This window comes from Pyxicephalus adspersus, chromosome 4 (assembly GCF_032062135.1).
Source record: "Pyxicephalus adspersus chromosome 4, UCB_Pads_2.0, whole genome shotgun sequence".
In the NCBI taxonomy this organism is placed as follows: domain Eukaryota; kingdom Metazoa; phylum Chordata; class Amphibia; order Anura; family Pyxicephalidae; genus Pyxicephalus; species Pyxicephalus adspersus.
Window position 1 is genome coordinate 110502472 of NC_092861.1, and position 18524 is coordinate 110520995.

General features: G+C 35.4%; 1 protein-coding gene across 1 annotated transcript in view; it reads left to right on the top strand.

Annotated features, from left to right (window-relative positions):
- The first annotated feature begins 620 nt into the window (after positions 1–620).
- ADGB (androglobin) overlaps positions 621–18524 on the top strand; it is a 103677-nt gene continuing 85773 nt past the window's right edge. The window contains exons 1-3 of the mRNA XM_072410247.1: positions 621–782; positions 2458–2550; positions 17989–18060. Of these exons, the coding sequence (XP_072266348.1) occupies positions 621–782; positions 2458–2550; positions 17989–18060 (327 nt within the window). The remainder of the gene's footprint in view (positions 783–2457; positions 2551–17988; positions 18061–18524) is intronic.

Genomic DNA, 18524 nt, shown 5'->3' on the forward strand with positions numbered 1-18524 from the left:
AGATCACATTTGAAATACCAAAGGGCCCCATGCAACCAATTGGCCACAGGTTGGACACAGGGAAAGGGAGGCACACAGAGGTTGTTCCTAATGTGCTCAGTGCCAGTTTGTAGTCTTCTAGTCATTGTGTACTCTATGTGTAATTAAGTCAATCCTTCGGGTCATGTGATTCTTCTTGCAGAACCATAGAATGTTATCTAGGGAGTTTTAGCTTGGGGACAATCATTTGCAAAATATGTTAATATATATTTTAAAATCATGTAAATCTTTTATAATGCTAACGTAAGTATCAACTTGTTTTAAATTACCTTATCAAAAATGCCTTATATGTGAAGCCGCTGCACATCACCAATTGTAAGGTTGGTAATTTGGAGGTGAAAGCTGAACTGAAGCACAGTTTAAAGAAGAATTGATGACACTTTCTAACTTTAGCATATCTGGATTGATATACAGTAATTTGTGTATACAAGAAAAGCAGCCTAAAACTTAGTTTACAAAGATTTTATTATATCAACAAATGCATGGTTACACTCAAGTATCCATAACCTACTTTAGATGTTATCAACATAGATAAAATATCTTTTTTTTTTAAAATTCGTCTGTTTGTTCTTCTTTCTAGAATGGCTTCATTGGTTGCTAGTACAGTAGCTGCATCAGTTGAATTTAAAAAAGGAAGATTTTCTATATGGCCAGAGTGGAATGAAGCAGATATAAACTCTGAGAAATGGGATGCAGGAAAATCAAGTAAAGAGAAGGATAAAGCAGGAAAAGGTCCAGCAATTGTAAGTACCATATGCAGTAAGAAACCTTTATCAGCTATAATCCAAAGATTAAATGATAACGGGAATGGGCCATAGTAACTTTGAATATCTAAGTACTTTTGTGGTCCTTTATGAAAAACACAAAGCAGCATTTTTATTTTATTTTATTTTGGTGTGTTACATTGATAAAATGAAAAATGTTCATGTTAACTGCAAGTGTTGGCTGTATACCAGCTTTGAACAAATGCTTGGAACAAATTGAGTATTTGATTTATGTATTTGTTCAATCCTTGGACATTGCATATGACACAAGAGCATAGGTAATATTACATCATTACCATGGTAGCTATCAATTCTTGCCAATTCCAGTAAATAATTTGCTAAAAAGTATTTAAAGAAATGGGTTTTGTTTTCAAAAGATAACTCTTGTATTTCGTAGGCACGTAACAAATTGTCACAATGAATATACTAGATTAGTCTAAAAACTTTGGAATTGTTTTTACATGTTACCTAAGTACCACCCACAGTAAAGGAAAGCTAATATACAAAACATGTTGCAAAAATGATTGATCATATACGTGCACTGCAGCTTTTTCTCTAGTAAGTTTTAATTTTTGTTCTTGAAACAAATCAGGTAAGTACATTGTACATAAGCAGCAAGTCAGAAGCTCCAATATAACTCAATGGGCTCTATTAACAAAACGTTCCCTCATAGGAATCTCCCACGTCCATGTGTTTTAATGGCAGTAATTAATTCCCAAAAAGGGAATGTTTGAGGGAACATCAGATTCCCTGTTTGATAAATAGAGCCCAATGTGTTTCCCAGTATATTAAGGATTGCTTCCTCAGGAGATTTGGAAGCATATACAATCTGAAGAAGCATAGGGAAGATAATTATTGGTATCAGCAATATATATATATAGTACCTGAGAATAACACTCAGAAAATTGTCTGAAAGGAAACAGTTTCAGCTCCGTTTTCTCCTTTCTCTGTTTACTCAGTGCCCTATGAATCTTGTGTCAAGAATGTATTACATTTTATCTATAGAAACTTTTAAATAAGGAAACAGATTTAAACCAATTATTAAAAAAAAAATTCCACAACAAATATATAGAAATTAGCCTTTGAATTTGCATCCATTCCTATTAAGTTTATACTGTAGCAGATGTTCACATTAGACAAATGTATCAAAGCAGAGCACCTGCTGAGAGGCTGTTGAGAACAAAGAGGGAGTTATGAGCCACATGTGGTTCCCATGTTACTGATTAGGCAATGATATGGTTGTAGGAAATTATTGTGTATTAAAACACATTTATTCATTACTGGACAGTAATTTAAATTGTGAAGTATGCAGTGTAATTGTTTGTTTCAGTAGATATCCAAGGAAGGTAACTATTCATTAAGAAACATAAATTAGTTTACTTATTCCATCTAAATATCTGGTTTAGTCTTTTTATCCTGCTAGGTTGCTGCACACATTTCTCCTGCTACACCATTAATACAGCCTGGTAAATCTTTTAAACTGCTAAAATTACACAGCAATATAATCTGACACTTCAGTTTGAGGAGAGATATTACATGAAAACAGAACATACTGATTTTAGTCCAAAGAAATTAAGGCATTGTGCTATATGCTCTAGTGCACAGAATATTTCTTTATAAATTATACTAAATGCAACTGGACCTTGTTTTTCAGCACTTCTTTGATGATCCTGAAGGAAAGATTGAATTACCAGCCAATTTAAAAGTTCATTGCTGGAAGCGCCCTAACGAGTTCATAACAAACATGGTAAGAGGTGTTGTGATTAAAAAACCCTTTATTAACCTAAATATGCAAAAGTAATTTGATGGAGTTACCAATCATAAATGTAATAAAACTGCTGACAGGTGTAAAATGCAAACACTAAGGGCCTGATTTATTAAAGCTCTCCAAGGCTGCAGAGGATACACTTTCATCAATAAACCTGAGTGATCCAGCAAACCTGGAACAGATTTCCTAAAAGTCATTTGTATGCAAATGTTTTCAATCCTGGACCAGATCATTTGCAAGTTTGCTGGATCATCCAGGTTCACTGATTAAAGTGTATCCTCTCCATCCTTGGGGAGCTTTAATAGTTCAGGCCCTAGGTATATCCACAATGCTTTCAGTTGCTTTGGAGATAACCCAATTATTTCCTATCAAGGCCTGCTCTCTGACTCATAGTACTGTATTGGTGGATGGCAGGGGTGGGTTTGAAAACTCCCGGGAAGTGCTGTATCTGTAGCTTGTTCATTTTGTCATCGCATGGGGAATTAAACACTTCTGCATAAATGTGCAGGCACCTCCTAATGCCCACATTTTCCTCTTCTTGGATGCTTTTTTAACACTGTTCAAAAGGGAGTACCAATAGTATTGTTGCAATATATTTTTTAAAGTGTTTGTAAACTTTGATAACTTGGCACCTATGGGGCCAGTTCACGTCCTTACGTATCTACATAGTGGTACAGCAGGCAGTCTTTGTTGTCCCCTATCTCTACCTTTTTATTGTCAACAGCCCCTAGTGAGAGTCTTGTGGTTAGAACTTGCTGGGCATTGCTTCTGAGCATGATTCACACTGTGAAATGCAGAACCATGCTTTCTCCGGCATTTTTTCACTTCATTCCTTCTCCTTTCCCCAAATATCACAGGACCACGGATTAAAGGTAAAATTACCCTAAAAAATGAAAGACAATCCATATTTTTAAAAATAAAACCTAATATGAGACATAGAAATGTTTTTTGACATAGCCTAGATTGAATAATAGTTGGTGACCTCAGATAAGCTTTCATGACAGATAAGCAGAAGGGCCATAGCAGGGAAGAAATATATGGACACCCAAAGTACTTACATTACATTAGATTACTTTTTTGGTTGTCTCCTGTATATTAAAGTTCCTCAAGTAGTTAATGCATATTTACACCGTTCTATAAATCACAGAGACTAAAAAATGACAATAATGGTTTGTATTGCTTCTGGATTTCTGAATAGTGAAATTATTGAGCTATATCTCTAAAGGCTGAAGTGTGTGGGCGGTAAGTGCCATTCATATTCGGATGTATTTGCTTTTAGACAAAAGAATAACATTCCCTCTCCACTACAATTTTCAAACCATACTGGGTTATTAACTTTATGGGTGTCCTGCTAATCACTTTGCCTCTTTGACATTTCAAATACATTGTCCGTCCATTCATGCTGACAACATATTAAATCAGACTGTCTACAGCATACAAAATAGATCAAATTAAAGACATGTCCGATAGTGAGTTTTTCCTTGTTATTTCTCTGTCAGTAAATTTCCATTCATAACATGTTTGGAAAATCTTTAAGTGAACAGTCTTTGTCATAATTTTGTCTTTCAACTGTGAAGTGAACACGGCTGAATCAACTCTCAGCTTCATCCTTTCATTTTTAAGTGCAGGTTAGAGTAGAGTAGGGAATATGCAGTGGGACAGAAGATGATTGTTAGCCAGGGTACCAGATCTCATCTTGCTGTTCTACTTATTTAGCGTATAAGTGAACATGCAGCAGCGGAAAGCTGGAGCATCCCTATTTACCAACACACATCTTATCTTCTGATCAATTCAACAAACATATATCTGTAGTTAAGAAAAAACACACTCAGTTATATAGTAAAAAGGTACATAGTTGTTCTTTTTTTAATTCCAATTTTTCATAACCTCAAGGGCTATAATTTTATTACCTATTTTAGTGAAGAGTGTGGACTATAAAGCACATGTTTGCTTCAGCAACAAAGTTTGTTGATCAAAACTTACCTAACCATATTTACCCAACTACAGTGGTACCTTGGTATAAGTCCTTAATCCCTTGCAGTTCCTTGGATTTATACCAAACAGGATTTATACCAAACACATTTTTCCCATAAGAAATAAAAGAAAAATGATTAATCTGTTCCCATGAAAAAAAATCCTATTGTTATTGGCATAATATACATTGATGGGGCTGTATAAAATAATTTAAACACTGCCTAATACTAAAATACATAAATACAAAAGCAATTAGATGAAATAAATGACAATTTAACCTCACTTTACCTTCTGAGAAGAGTTGAGTGCCTACTGGGATGGTGCTGAGAAGGGAGGAGGAGGAGATGTTATGTATTTCACAGAGAGTTATAGCGCGGGTTGTTCACTGAATGGTAATAACTTCCATACTGACACTCGTGGGAAGTCGTGGCTTTGTGTCGAGAGAGGTAAATAAGGGTAGCGCGTGGTGATATGACTCATTTTGACCCATAAAGTTCTAGCACAAAGGTTGTATACCAAGCAAAATTTTTCGTGTCCAAACAGGAGTTATTCCAAAGCGCACTTATACCGAAGTATCTAAAATATTAATTTCAAGTAAACCCCTAGGCTTCATTCCATCTATGGGCTATGCATATTCATGTGATTTTTATTGGGTAGTGAGACACGATGTGTTAAGCTAGGTACACATGTCTGATGATTCTCGTCTGATAATCACCTCAGGGCTGATTGGACGAGAATATGGCGTGTGTACAGTGCTCATTGTTTGTCGTTTATGGATCTGTCCTGGCTGATCCACGAATTACGAACAATGTACATTCATAATGAAAGTGAAGGGGAGATTCCGCAGTGTTGTTCTACCCCCTCCCACTTCCTTCTCCGTAGAGCAGAACAACGCTGTACTTACAGTGCTCGTTCAGTCTTTTGTCGTTGGAAAGGATTGTGAAAGATCCTTTCCAACGACAATTTATGCACGTGTGTATACAGCCTTAAAGAGACTCTTAAAGTATATGTAAACCCAATCACTAAAATCTTATGTCAGCTCTAACTTAGTTATGTAATTTCCAATGATTTTTGAATCTGTACATTTCATTAAAATTGGACTTGCTGTTCATAGGCTTTAAATAGGGAATATAAGTGGCCACGTGGACACACATTGGGCCTGATTTATTAAACACAGACTATCATGAGAGAACCATTATGTTGGCATGTTCCGCTGTTATTATCATTGGGTTGCCCACTCTAAGAAATGCCATGCTGAATCGCCAGAATTAACTTTCATAGACAAGAAACAATTAAAAGGAGGTTTCTGGAAATTACTAGAAATAAGAAGAGGCAACAAAAAATGAAAAGAAAAGGATAAATGTAGAATATTTTAAAATCTCTATTGTTTATGATATACAGGTCTTTTACACAACTTTTTTGGACAAAGAAAAGCAAAGTGCATTTATATCTGTAATTGTGTGGTCATGCATATTAGAATGAACAGTAACGTGTCCCAAATATTATTTTTGCATGTTAAGCTTTGTAGAAGTGCATGTGCATAGATGTAAATAAAGCTTAAGTACATTTTTTGCATGAACCCGGTGCAAGCTAAGGTATAGGTGTGACAAACCATGTACCGGCTTACTGGTTAGTGGAGATCAGGATTTAAAGCTGTCACATTGGCCTTTTCCATTTATCCCGCATATTAGGATTCCCCAAGGGTTAAATCACAGATGTGGTGTGTGTTTTTTTCACTTAAATGAATCATTTGTTTATACATGAATTGTTAATTTGTAATTTCTATGTGAACAGCTGTTATGGAGAGAGTAATAATAATAATTATTTTATTCTATCAGTGTATTTAGTTTCATATTTAAAAAATAATTACTTAATACTACTTATGCTTTTTTGGCTTTTTATGGTTTTTACATTGTTTGTAATTATTTACTTTGTTATTTATCTGCTATTTGTATTCTATTTTATGAGTTATAGTTTTTGGCACGTAGTGGGGTGATTATGAGATCAGCTATAAGATCAGCGGAGCAGCTGTTTATTGTTTTATTGCTTTGTTAAATCAGCTATGACCAAGGAACTGTAATGTCTAAAGTGTATCAAGCCACGTCCTCACTGATGCCCATCTTTTATTAAAAGATTATATTTTATGGCTTTCTTGTTAAATTTTGTAGATCAGTGCCCACAAACATTTACTTTAAACTGAGTCCTGTGCTGCTTCTAGTGGGTTGGTTAGGGTAATATTATCTGGTGTCCCACAAACATTATGGGAAAATGAGATAGGTGATATCATCGATTGGCAGGAAATTGCCATAGTTTCTTATACCTTTGTAGCTAATTCATAATAAAATGAATCAAAAATTAAATATTTTCCATAGTATCTTTATATATACAGTGACTGATATTTGTGTGAATTTACAAAAACATCTAGAAAATTGGACCAGCAAGATTGGCAAATTAACTAAAAAAATCTCAGAATCTTCACTATATAAATAACAAATTGGGTAAATATTCACTTGATCCTGGTTGCAGGAACAGCAGGAGCAAAAACATTAACGTTTTATTTCACAGATTCTTGTTTATGTAATATTAGTGTCAGTGTAATAAAATAATCAAAATATAGAGAAGTGAGCATGTCAAAATGTAAGTCACATTAAAAATTACAATGAGCTGACAGCCTAAATTGGACCTAAATCCTGTGTATATTTCTCTGTCTCCATTTGTTGTGGTGCTGCCATCTTCTTTCTTTATCTCTTTGTGGTTTATATCTGCAGTCCCAACAGCTGCAAAGGAAGATAGTATGTGCTAAGTATTGTGGCTCAGATTTTGACAGTTTAGGGGAATAATCAGGCAGGTTAGTAGTATTTATTGCAGAAGGGACATTACCTGTCCCTTTCTACACTAAAACCTTGCATGATAGCAATTTTTAAAGTGCAACTTTGGTACCGCTTTAAATTCTGCATTCACTAACACTAATACTAGTATACTCCATTGTAACAACTGCAACCTTGCAGCCAGTTGATAAAATTTCAGCATTTATATGTCTTTATGTTACTTTCATCCCCTTTTTCCCATCATCTAGAATTGGTCATTTAGTGTGACCCTTCAGTTTCTAATTAATCTGCCTAATTTAATTGCATATTGTCTGCAGAATAATTAAGAAACATATTTGCCTTAGAGCCATCACAGTGTCCTTGTGATTTAAAAAGCTTTCATGTGTTTGGTTTTACATTAGCCAAAAGAATTTCTCTCTATCAGTTTGTTCACCAACCACAATTAATTGTAGGAGAAAACTACTGGAGTCTGTGGTATTAGCAAAAATGCCAAAATAATTTATTTAATAAAAGCACTTAAAGCAGACATAATATCCAGACATTGTTGACACTACGTCAATTTGTTATAAGACTTGAAAATTGTTAAGGTATTTTGTCTGCCGTAAATGGTTTTAATAAAGTCTCATCTTTTATTTATTATTGGTTGGATACACCTTGGAGTAAGTATGTGAATGTGTACGTTTGGCTAGTTGCCTTAGTGGTAGTAGGTATTATTTAATGTGAAAAGTGATCTGTAACTTAGAATTACTTTGTGAAAGGTTTTATAAAGGTTTTAAAGAGTTCTATATTACTTTGCAGCACCATTAACGGAATTGAATATAGCCATAACTAAATATAGATGATTAAAACTGCCCGTAACTTAAAAGCATTTGACTCTAGGGCCTGGTTTATGATAGAAAAAACTGTCCATTTCCCAGGACCCCCGCCTATATATGCATGTCACTGTATACTTTTATTATATAGTACAGGTTGACATTGAAAAATCCGGCAAACTCCAGACCTAAGGATTGCCAGATTTTTGAAAATTCCGGGTTGTTTATGGTTATACATGCTGTATATATTTACCAGAAAATGACTACCTGTACAGTCCTTTAAATGGATACTGAATCCATAATAATTCTAACTGCAGACACTGTGGACGAATTCATCCCCAAAGCTCTGAGCAGGAGCACCAAATTTATTCAATTTGTTTTCTTAACAGCTCAGTTTACCTTATTTCCCCACCTAATGGTAACATCTTGCCTTCACATTTGTAAAGTAAATACAAATCAGGCACTCCAGGAATAGGGAACAAAATGAGTTGAGCTTCTTAGAGTGATGTAAGAGTGATGACTTAAGTAATTTTATTGTGTTTGTTTGTTTTTTTAACTTTAAGCATGAGTTGGTTCACAGTGCTTGAAGATACAGAGGTCAGTACTGGCTTGTTTGAAAGCCCACTGCTTGTTAATAATACTTATATACTTAAATGTACATAACTTGACTACAGGTTGACTGAATGTTTTGATGCACACATCTGTCACATGGCAGAGGACTACCAAGAAGCCATTCTAGGGGGAGGAGCAACATGAACTATGCTTCTCTGAGAGATGACTTCATTGGCTACAGTTTTTTAGCTATGCACTTTGAAGATGAATTGTTGAACAGTGTCTGTAAATAAAGAGCTCAGAGAGAGCTTGTAGCCTTTGCAGGAGTTCCTTTTGTGGTAACTGTTGTGCAGGGAGTTCCAATAAATTTTGTGGTCATGCATGGGAGTTCATTCAGTCCTGACAACTGCAGGGAAAGGAAGAGCGATCACACAGGTAAGAATACTTACTGCAGTGGTGGCATTCCCTTCCCATGTATTTCTCTTCAGACGGAGCTACCAGCATCACATTAGCGCTGTGGACACCAGAGGTGGGTGGTTGCTGGTTGAAGAAGGTACACTTTTAGAAAAAAGTTGGTATTATAGGTAAAGCACCATTTCTCTTTTACAAGAGCTTGAGCCTACTCAATTCATTTTTCTGCTGATGGCTGGCACATATTGTTAATTATTGGTAATTAGTAGGAAAGCCAGAACTAAGTTTTGACGGAATCAAACAGTAGGTTGAAAAATGCTGTAGACCATATCTTTTAATAAAAGAATACTTTTTTTATAATATTAGATATGATCTACAGGTTTGTGAACTACAGTAAAGACTTTTGCAGTCCTAAACATGACTGTACCACTGTGCATCACTGTTCATTGGTGCCTTAGGTATAGCTTGAAAGTTGTTATACTATTTATATTGGAAGTTGTATTTGTAGTAAAATAATGTAATGGCAAAGGGACCCCTTATTGCTAAATAAATCTCGATATATGTTTCAAAATTTACCAGATTTTTATGTTAAAATTCCTAGTGTTTGCACATTTACCACCCTGTCGTTTTGGACCTTTTTCTGAAATTATAGGCAGCAATAAAATCTAACGATTAATAATGAAGTTGTCACTGACGCATGACTTTGCAATGAAGTATCATTCACAGTTCTACCTTGGTTTAAACGTTCTGTTGAGGATAGTTTTTAGTGTTTTTTTAGAGATTTTTTAAATGTTATGACATTTTTTAATATAGTATAATTTTAATATTCCTTTATACTAATTACATTTGAAATACCTTTACTCTGCTTCCTAAAGTCATATTGTGGGGCAGAAAAATTATTTTATCAACATTAGAATTTATTGTAATTTATAATACTTACTTTCTATAATTAACTGAACAAAATTTCAAAATATCACATTCAGTTAGCCTCATGGCTATTGGCACACTGTTGCCATGTTCTGTGAACTAATTTATGTGATAAAAAATGTAAATCGAGCTAAATGTAATCAAGAGATGTTATAACAAGTTCACTCTATATTCTTATATATATGGAGCAGCAGAGATATTGCTTGAAAGTTCTGAGAAATCAGATTAGTAAGAAAACCTGCAAAACCTGAAAATTTGCATCAGCTTATGTCACGCCTGTCATTTACCATTAAACATTCAGGTAATAAATATTTAGGCTGCAAGTTCCAGCCTTGCTTTTTAAAGATGCTTGTTGCCTGTCTCCCATGCTTAATGCCCAAATCTGGGCTGGTTTTAAACAAACCTAGGCAGTTGGTTCCCCCTCGCACTGGATAGGTGCAGTGGTGTTTGAAAGTTTGTGAACTCTTTAAAATGTTCTTTATTTGTGACCTAAAACAACTTCTGATTTTTAAAGTCCTAAAAGTAGATGAAGAAAACCCAGTTAAACAAATAATAGAAAAATTATTATATTTGGTCATGTATTTATTGGAAAAAAAGATCAAATAACAAATCTGTGTGGCCCAAAAGTAAGTGAATCATTCTCTCAATATTTTGTGTTGCCCCCTTGTGCAGCAATAACTGCAACTGAATATTTGCAGTAACTGTTGATCAGTCCAGCACATCGAATCAGAGGACTTTTTGCTCATTCCTCCATACATAACAGTTTTAGCTCTTCAGTGTTGTCGGGTTTCCTCATATGAATAGCCCACTTTGGTTCTTTTCAAAATATTTTAGTTGGATTAAGTTTATTCCATCTATGATAGCAAACCATCCAGGCCCAAATGCAGCAAAACAGCCCCAAACTAGAACATTCACAGCCATGTTTCACAGATGGGATAAGGTATGCTGGACTGCAGTGGTTTTATTTCTTCAAATGTAAATCTCATTTTAGCCAAAACATTCTATTTTGGCTTCATCGATATATTCATTCCAAACATTATTGAAGTATCCTTCTTGTTTGTCTGCATGAACAGTAGCTAACTTTTTAGGGGGAGAGTAGTGGCTTTCTCATCAACATCAACATTCACTAATGTGAGACAGGGTTTCTTCCTAACCTCTCAGACAATTACACACTGTGCAGTTGGAGTTTCCTTTGATTGTTGACCACTTCTGAGTAGGGTAACAACGATCTTGAATTTCCTCTAATTTTACACAATCTATCTGCTTAGTAATTGGTGGATTCCAAACTATTTACAGATGGTTTCATAACTTTTTCCAGCTTTATGGACATCAACAACACTTTTTCTGAGGTTCCCAGACACCTCCTTTGTTCAAGCCATGTTTTATGGTGTGATCAGGTTTTGCTGGATTCGGTTTTTAAATAAACTTTAATGCACTACTGAAAATGCTGATTTAACTGCTACTACCCAGGCAATGAAATTAAGTAGGCTTGGTCAAACAAAATGGAAGAAGCCTTTGATACTGAGAAAAAGGTAGGTAGTTGTACCTATCACCCTCAGGGGGAACTCACTGATTAGGTACATTTAAAAGTAGTCTGGACTTTGCCTTTAGGATTTAACTTTAATACTTTAAGACAAGAAAACCAGCCTGTAATTACTACATACCTGTGACTCAAACCATGGCAGCCATGCACAGCCAAGAAATTACAAAGGTGGTTTTCTCAGATATTCACGATTGGCTTGAAACTGTTACATACCATGCAAAGCAGGAACAAGTAAGATAAATTACATAAGCTGTTTTCACATCCAATGTCATTTTCACCTATCAGAGCTAATGCTGGAAAACATCTAATTTCCAGAAAAGAGAGAAAAGCTGGAATTATTATACCTAAAGATTTTTTGAAGCAAATAAAAAAAGCAAATATTTTGCAGATCTTGAGAGGTTCAGAATTCTTTCATCTAAATGGTGTAAAAGTGAGTAATGACATCTAGTGGTTATTTGCATATTATCAGTGAATATCAAGTTTGATATTTAGTTCTGGCTAAATTGAGACATTGATACTGTTTTTATATACTCAAAGAAATATGTGATCGTTCTCTCTCTCCCTCTCTGTTGCAATTGACCTTCACGTCTCAATTTTGGGTGCTTGTATGTAAGTGCCTTTAGGTTTAGTTCTGCACAAATCCCCACCTTCAGTGCTCTTTAGAATTTTGAAAGGAAAAGAATAAAATGAAAAGTATTGTGTTCATTTTGACATTATGCAGTGCCATAGGAGTCCATAATACTAAATAACATTTGATTGTAATATACAAAAAGACAATGCATTGTACATCGCATTTCTAGTGGCATATTTAATGTGATCCAAAATATAGCTTAATTACAAAGAAACAAACTGATGAAAATGAAGCCATGTTTTCTCAAAACAAATATGAACAGTCATTTTCCTTTTTCTATTACCAGCATTTACACATATGGAACCAGCAATTAAATCCATTATATTTTTTTTTAATATTACAGATTGGGGCCAGAATAGGTTTTAATTTTGTAAAATGTTTTGTAAAATACATATTTAAATTTAGTTTTGCTGTTAGTAGAGTCCTCATGGACCAGCTAACTGAAAGCAAGTTCAATACAGTTACAGCCTTCTCTATTTCTGAGGCTGCATTCTAGTTATGTGGTAAGACAGTAGTCACAGTGGAGGTACTGGGAATTTATGTTTCTGCTTCAAAGACAAGAAATAACAAAAGCTCTGTTTCACCAATAAGTGTTCAGAATTGCCTTTTTTAAAAGAAAAGTAAGAGCCGCCAAATAAGGGAAATCAAAGTTTTATTAGAAAAGGTCAGATAAAGTGCACTCACAGCATTTTAGGTTTCTTTATTAGCAGCTTCAGAAGGGTAAAAAAAAAAAAAAACGTATTCAGCCAACAACTGTTTCCTTTTTCAGATAACAATCTTTCTCAAGGTGTCCCTATGTAACCTTATGGTTGGAACATAAAATATTTAATAGGCTGCTATCTCTACATAACTGTTTACTTTCTAACAGTAACATTCTAAAAGTCATTCTAATATGAGTGACCCTATGCACAGAACATATATTAAACCACGTGTTGGAATTTACGTGTAATTTGCTAATACCAATTATTGTAGATAACTTTAAAATTACTAACCGAGGCGAACCTTTTAAATTCCTTTAAAAATAGAAGGAGCTGAAGTGTGGGGCGATGTTATGTATATTAAAAGATTATCTGCATAAAGTGAAATTTTGTATTGTGTATCTCTTAACTGAATGCCTCTAATATCAGGGTTGTTACGTAGGGCAACTGCTAAATGTTCCATCACTAAAGGATATAGTAACGGGGACAGGGGCCAACCCTGCCTAGTACCGTTTCTAATTGTAAATGACGTAGACAGGGAGCCGTTAACGCACATTCAGGCACAAGGGGCTAAGCATAGAGCTGCAATACTTCATAACATAGTGGGGCCCAAGCTGATTTGCCTTAATGATGCATACATAAATTCCCAGTTCACCCTATCAAATGCCTTCTCCGTGTCAATTGAGAGAAGACACATAGGAATCATTAAGGTTTTGGCCATTTGCGCTAGTAAAAGTGTCTTGATAGTGTTATCCCTAGCTTCCCTACCTGGAATAAAGCCGACTTGATAGGGATGTACTGCGAAAGCCTATTTGCTAATAATTTGAAGAAGATTTTATTGTCTACGTTAATCAATGAGATAGGCCTATAATTGAAATTAAACATATTGAGCGGTCCTAGCCTGGTTTAGGTTAGACTGTTACATAGGTTTCCAGGCTCTGTGGCGGAAAAGGGGTGTCATCTGAGGTTGAAGAGAAAACCCTGCTTAGGTATGGGGATAAATTAGGAGAATATAATTTATAAATTTCGTAGTGAAGCCGTCTGGGCCAGGGCTTTTACCCGAATGAGTGGTTTTAATGGCCATAGATACCTCCTCTTCAGGGTGTTTCTAAATGAGAGACAACATCATGGTTTAGCATCAGTACTGCAGTAGAATCTATGTACTCCTGCAAAGACCGTGGGAATGTATGCAAGTCAAAGTTATATAGACCTGAATAATTCTGGAACACTTGTAAAATGCCCTGGGGGATAGAAGTGGCTGTGCCTTGAGGACTGTGGCTGGAGGATATGTATGTGGTTGGTGCACTGAGATGTATACCCTGCGCAAGACATTTGCCACATTTGTCCCAAAACTGATATACCAGCTTGCGGGATCTGTCCCTGTATTTTTGGTGGGCCAGGTCAAACAATTGGAGAAGGTGTTTCCTTGCAGCTGACAGCTCCAAAAAGCATCTGGTGCCATATTTTGTTTATGTAGCTTCTCCAAAGAGGTTTGAGGTATCTGCTATATCCTGAGATCTGATCTTTTTAAGATGTGTACCCTGTTGAATTATGCCTCTGATAACAGTTTTTAAAGCTTCCCATTGCATAGGGAGAGATGTGGGGTCAGAGACATGGTCACTAAAAAAATGAGTAATTGCTGTTTTCACGGCATTGGCACATACTGCCCCTGATTCATCAATAAAATCCGCGCTCGCTGGAAGCGCGAAAGTACGCGCGGCCATCGATCGCGGATTACCGCGGTCCGGACTTTTTTCAGTTGCTGAATAGCGCGATCGCGTACGATTTCGGATCGCGAATACGAATGCGCGACTGATAATCCGATTCTGCTTGATGGATCAGGGGCACTGTGTCTTTGAACAGAGAATCATTGCATTTCCAAGACCATTCCTTTCTGCCTAGGTTTGGTAAAAATAACGTTACAGATACAGAGGAATGGTCAGACCAGGGAGAACTGTCAATAGATGCCGTAGTTCCCTACTAGTTTTAAATCACTCAGTCTTGTCTTTTTTCTCTGTTTTAAACTTCTTTTTACAATCTTTAACACTTTCAGAAGATAGTGATGGGTTAATTTCAAGTCTTATCTTTCAATATTTTGTCTTGCTGAGTTATATACCAGTTCTTTATATATGGCATTTGGACTGGAGCAATTAAATGAAAATATGAGTTGGTCTGTTTTTATTTTGTTTGTTTCTGCCATATATTAAACACAAACACATTCACAAGCAAAGGGATTCCATTGTCTTGTGGGCTCACATTTTGATTATGTGGCACTATTTTGAACCCAGCTAAATACACATCTGATTATACTGTAGCTGACAATACAAAACCAAGAGTATGAAACCAGCACATAAGCAAAATTTTGCAACTAATAATTTTATCATCGGTTTCTCTAGTTTGCACACAACCCCCCACTTCTGGTACTAAGTGTTATGTCACGGATATGATATATGATGTTTTTTATGAATATTGATGGGTTTAATTTAAAGTGTACAAATAAAGATAACACAGAAACTTGAACGTAAAATTAAACTATAAGATATAATAAAAGAAACTTTATTGGAGAAATTAGTTGCAATCCTAGGGAGTCCCACCCATTCTGATCTGATGGCTTGGAAGTTGATCAAAGACATACATTTAGCAAGTTCTGGTAGATACTGCAGATTAGGTGTGGAGCTGTCTTTTGAATTCTGCAAGCAATGAAACAATAACCAGTGCTTGAACAATGTTGAGCAATGATCATCCTCTACCAACTTCTTACCTTGCAAGGCTGCCAGCTAAAGGATGGGTTGCCTTCCTCTATGATGACCTCCTGAAAAGTATATGAATATTAATATGATGTACATGTATGTTGGTAACACATCATTGTGTTGGTGGGGCACTATTGATAATAAATAAAAAATGTACCACATATTTCCGAGGGAAGGTTCAGTATAAACTTTCCTTTGCAATGGACCTTGGAGTTGTGGGCTAAGCATTTGCCATCAGATTTCTCTATCTGAAATAAAAGAGCAGCCCTGTTTGTTACAATTGTTTTTAGAAGATAATGCCAGTGTTTGTAATTCTAGCCAGGATCTGCTTATGGAACAGGCTAAGTGGAGCCTGTAGGGCAGCGTGGGATAAAATAAACCCCTACATATATGCAATTGGCCCTTGTAGAATAGGACTAGCCCTATTGCAAAGAAGGGTTTTCCTTAAACTGCATTCCAGTTTTGAAGTAAATATTGTCTTTTATCCAGTTATTCAGATAAACAGAGGGTCGTGCTTCTATTTACTGGTTGATATTTCTGGCCAGTTGGTTTATAACCCAGTGTTTATCCTAGTAACCTTGAAAAGTACTCTTGAAAAATGTTATGTTCACCTGTGGAGGAATGTTACATAAGTAATGAAAAATACTTAGTTATGTGCAGTTGTTGCTATTTGCAAAAAAACAAATCATTTATAAGTAGACCCATATGTGTTGATTTAAAACACAGTTTTGTCTAAGTTAATTCAGAACTCCATAAAAGGTGCAACTGCAGCCCTCGACCCAACCTACCTATTTTTTGGGTGTGTAAGGTGTATGTGCTAGTTCTGACTGTTAAATCTCTGTTTCTCTTTCTAGGTTATCCTATTCTGATTTGTGATTTCAACTGTAAAATTGGAAATGATTTCACTCTTTTGGGAGCTATATGATTACATAGTTAATCATCCTAAAGGGAAAATTCGAAATAGTTAGATTTAATTAGTTTCATAAAATTGTACTATGTCCCAATGTGTGGCATGCAACTGAAGTCTAGTTTTACTTTAACATAAAATATTGAATGATTTGTAAGAAACTGAGCCTTGTACACACTCTATAATTATCACTGGAAACATTTGTTAGTGATCATTTACTTTGACTGTGAAACAAACAAGCACTGTACAGTCAAAAGAGACTTCAGTGGTGAAGTCAGTGCAAGGGGCAGTGGGGGACACATTGGTATGGGGACTGGCTGGCATACCTGCAGCACTGGATTTGCAACCAAAGGCAGTGTTGGTAAAGGATCTAGTCAACATTTAGATAACTATGACTTGTTTTACATTGTAAGAAAAAAGGTTGTGCATTTTTAATCTTATTAGGTAAAATGAGAAGGAACAAAAAGTATCATCCCGAAAGCAGAAAGTGAAAGGGTTCCAAGTATAGGAGTATTCTATATCAGGATTTGTGTCCCTATGCGTCATTACTGACTTACCCGTACATCCTGTTTAGGCAATAGGGTGCAAAGAAGGAACAGAATATTGTTCTAAGTACAGAATTTATTTACAGTTTGTCAGTGCTAACTTTTCCCCCAATCTATCTAAAACTTAAAAAAAGTTTGGCTGACAGCATGTCTTAAGGCTAGCTGGCTCTGACCTTTGCAGCACAAACAAGGGTTCCAATCTCAGCCAGGAAAGTATCTGCATTAAGTTTGTGTGCCCACCTCTATTTACATGGATTTCATCCAATTTCCTCCTACATTCCAAAAATATGCAGTTAGGGTAATTGGCTTCCCTTTCAAAAATGTGAAATGACATATGACTGTGGTAGGAACATTAGATTTTGAGCCAGCCTGTGGGTTTATATCTGGACTTATGTCTTTTTTTTCAAACTAACTGACTATGAAACTATGTAACTGTGGGACAATTAGTGACACAAATAAACTAAACTTTATAAAGGACTTCTTGATATGTTTGTGCTATATAAATACAAATAGTATGAAATAACAATAATAATAATAATAATAAAAATGGCTTAAATTGTGCTATAGAAAAGGAGACAGAAATATGTGGTTACGTTATTTACACTTCCATAGTCTCAATATTATAGCCTGCTACAAATAAAACCTGGTTCATTGCTTTGAGCCACCACACCCTTTACACTGTCAGTGTTGCACTGGCATATCAAAGTAAGTAAACTTGTCTTTATTTTTGAGAAATCATTTTATGTTATTGATTTACTCTCTATTTTGCATAAAACATTATAATTATGTATATTGTAGCAGACCACCACTTATGTACATCTTTTCTATTTTTGTTTTAGACTCCGATAGTTGTAAAGGATGAAACATCCTGCAATTTATTGTCCGCAAATGAACATTTAATGGAAAGTGAGGTATGTCATGCGTTTTAAAGTTTTGCATATTATTACAACTTATTTTTGTAAATTGCTAGAGATAAGGCTGAACGACAATATTTTGAATTTGCAAAATAAATGTGGTAGACACTTAGCACAAACAATTCATCCTAGACCCCTAAAGGCCTATTATACCTTTCATGATTTCAGAAAGTTTCAAAATCTATGGAAGTAGTAGTATTGCACAGGAGTTTGAAAAATATTATTCAAAGCTTTATAACCTTCCACCTATTCCTCCTCCTAAATTTAGAACCTCGAAATCGTAAGATATTAATTCGTATATTATGGACACTGCCTTACCAAGATTAGAGCAAACTCAAATTCCGACACTAGAAGCATCATAAAAATCAGATTAATTCTTGCAGGTTATTAAGAATCGTAAATTAGATAGATGTCCAGGTCCTGATGGGTTTACACCTTGATTCTCTAAAAATTTTGCAACC